Genomic DNA, 1,896 nt, shown 5'->3' with positions numbered 1-1,896 from the left:
GCTCCACCGCCGCCGACGAGCACCCCCCGTTTCATATTCATATTCATTTTTAAAATAATAATAATAAAAAAGTGTAGACTACAATTGTTGTTAAACAACAATTATTACTGTTTTTATAAAAAATATTACTTTTTCATATTCATATTCATTTTCTAAAAAATTATTACATGCAACAAAAAATAAAAATAAATTACTTATGGTGCACCTCTGGCTGGTGCGCCATTGCTATTTATAAAAAAAGATTACTAATGGTGCACCTCTACCTGGTGCGCGATTGCTATGTAAAAAAGATTACTAATGGCGCACCGACCGCGGGTGCGCCATTAGTAAGATCCCCCCTAGCTAATTCCCTCCCTCTCGCCAGATCCCCTTCGTCCCTCTCCTCCCCCCTAGTTAATTCCCTCCCTCCCTACGCCGCCGCCCCGACCCCGCCGGACTGCACCCCCGCCGCCCTCGCGCCTCCACCACCGCAGCTCCCCCGCACCGCCACCCCCGCGCCCCCACCACTGCAGCTCCCCCGCGCCCCGAGCCGGAGGAGGAGGACCAGTAGGAGGACAAGGAGGAGGAGGAGGAGACGACTCCGGCAAGAGCACCCTCGCCCTCGTAAGCAACCCACGCGCGCCCCTCCCCCCGATTCCTCCGCATCCGCGCGGATCAGATCTGACTGGCTGATTGACTGACCGACGATCGGCATCCTCGCGATGGATGTTGTTTTGCAGGTGGCCAGGGTCTCCGCGGTCGGCGTCGGCGTCGTCTACGGCTCCATTAAGCTCGGCATCCTCAAGGTATGGTAACGCGCCCCCAATCCCCCAACCCCCCTTCCTTCCTTGGTACCGCCGCGCGATCGATGCGATTTGGTAGCGTCAGATGTGGGTCGGTGCGCCCCGTGGTTGCTAGGGTTAGGAGGGTTTGGTCCTAGGGCTGGACTGATAGGATAGGATTGGATTGGGATGTGCTCTGTGTGTCGCCCGCGAATTGCTCTGTGTAGTTGATTTGCTGGTCGAGCGCCTTGATTATTCATTCTTCTGGTTTGGCCTGCGTCACGCTTAGCCTTGGCTGTGTTCTCTGTTGAGCCAGAGATTTACCAAGGGCTTGGGTTTCAGAGCCACGATTGAGAAATCATGACTTCCTAGCACTTGATTCTTATGCCGGTGGTTCGGTATCTAACGCCACTCCTTAGCTATCAATTAATGTTCCACTAGCTAGGCGTTTTTTTGGACCAACTGCTTATCTCTCCGTTGGCCTGTAACTACATTTGCATGATGATTCGATGGTTTGTTTCTGGGTGATAGGGTTACGTAGCATCATGCGCTAGTTCTCAAGACTTGTTAGCATTTTCTGTTAGTTTCAATATTAATAATATGTAGCAGCATCATGGATTCATGGACTAGTTCTGGAGACTTGTCTCTTCATGCTCCTCTGCCTCTGGTTACACCTGCTTGCTGTCGTGTGAATTGTTCTCTTGTTATCTGACAGTTGGAGTCCGAGGCCTAGTTGAACACTCCACTGCTTAATTTGTAGTTCTCATAACTCATGGTTCTCATTTTTAAATTTTTTACATGCTCTAATTTTTTTGTGTGGGTAATGTTTTATATGCTCTTTATCTCTTCCCTTGACAGACATTCGACGAGGCAGTGGGCGATATAGCTTTCTAGCTCCTTAGGGGTGTTGTTCCTCTTTACAGGTGTGTTAAACAGGGTTTTATGTGGTCATATGGAGTTTATTAGGTAGAGAAAGTACCTTGTGATTTTTCTAATTTTGGACATATATCAAGTCTCACCAAGACATCTTCATTACAACACACAAGAGTGAAAATATATCAAGTGTAATGTGATACAGATGCTGTCAAAATGAGAAAATTCTTAAAGAACACTCAGCTTATCCAGGACATCTTCA

General features: G+C 48.0%; 1 protein-coding gene across 1 annotated transcript; it reads left to right on the top strand.

The window, feature by feature from the left end:
* Positions 1 to 570: 570 nt before the first annotated feature.
* On the top strand, positions 571 to 1,494 carry LOC119300353 (the record flags this gene model as incomplete). The annotated part of the gene is made up of 3 exons (XM_037577342.1): positions 571 to 603; positions 720 to 785; positions 1,477 to 1,494. Coding segments are annotated over 3 exons (117 nt in total), but the record flags the coding sequence as incomplete, so codon positions are not given.
* Positions 1,495 to 1,896: the final 402 nt, after the last annotated feature.

The sequence above is a fragment of the Triticum dicoccoides genome, chromosome 5A, assembly GCF_002162155.2.
Source record: "Triticum dicoccoides isolate Atlit2015 ecotype Zavitan chromosome 5A, WEW_v2.0, whole genome shotgun sequence".
Classification (NCBI taxonomy): Eukaryota; Viridiplantae; Streptophyta; class Magnoliopsida; order Poales; family Poaceae; genus Triticum; species Triticum dicoccoides.
This window is presented reverse-complemented; position numbering and strand designations above follow the sequence as displayed.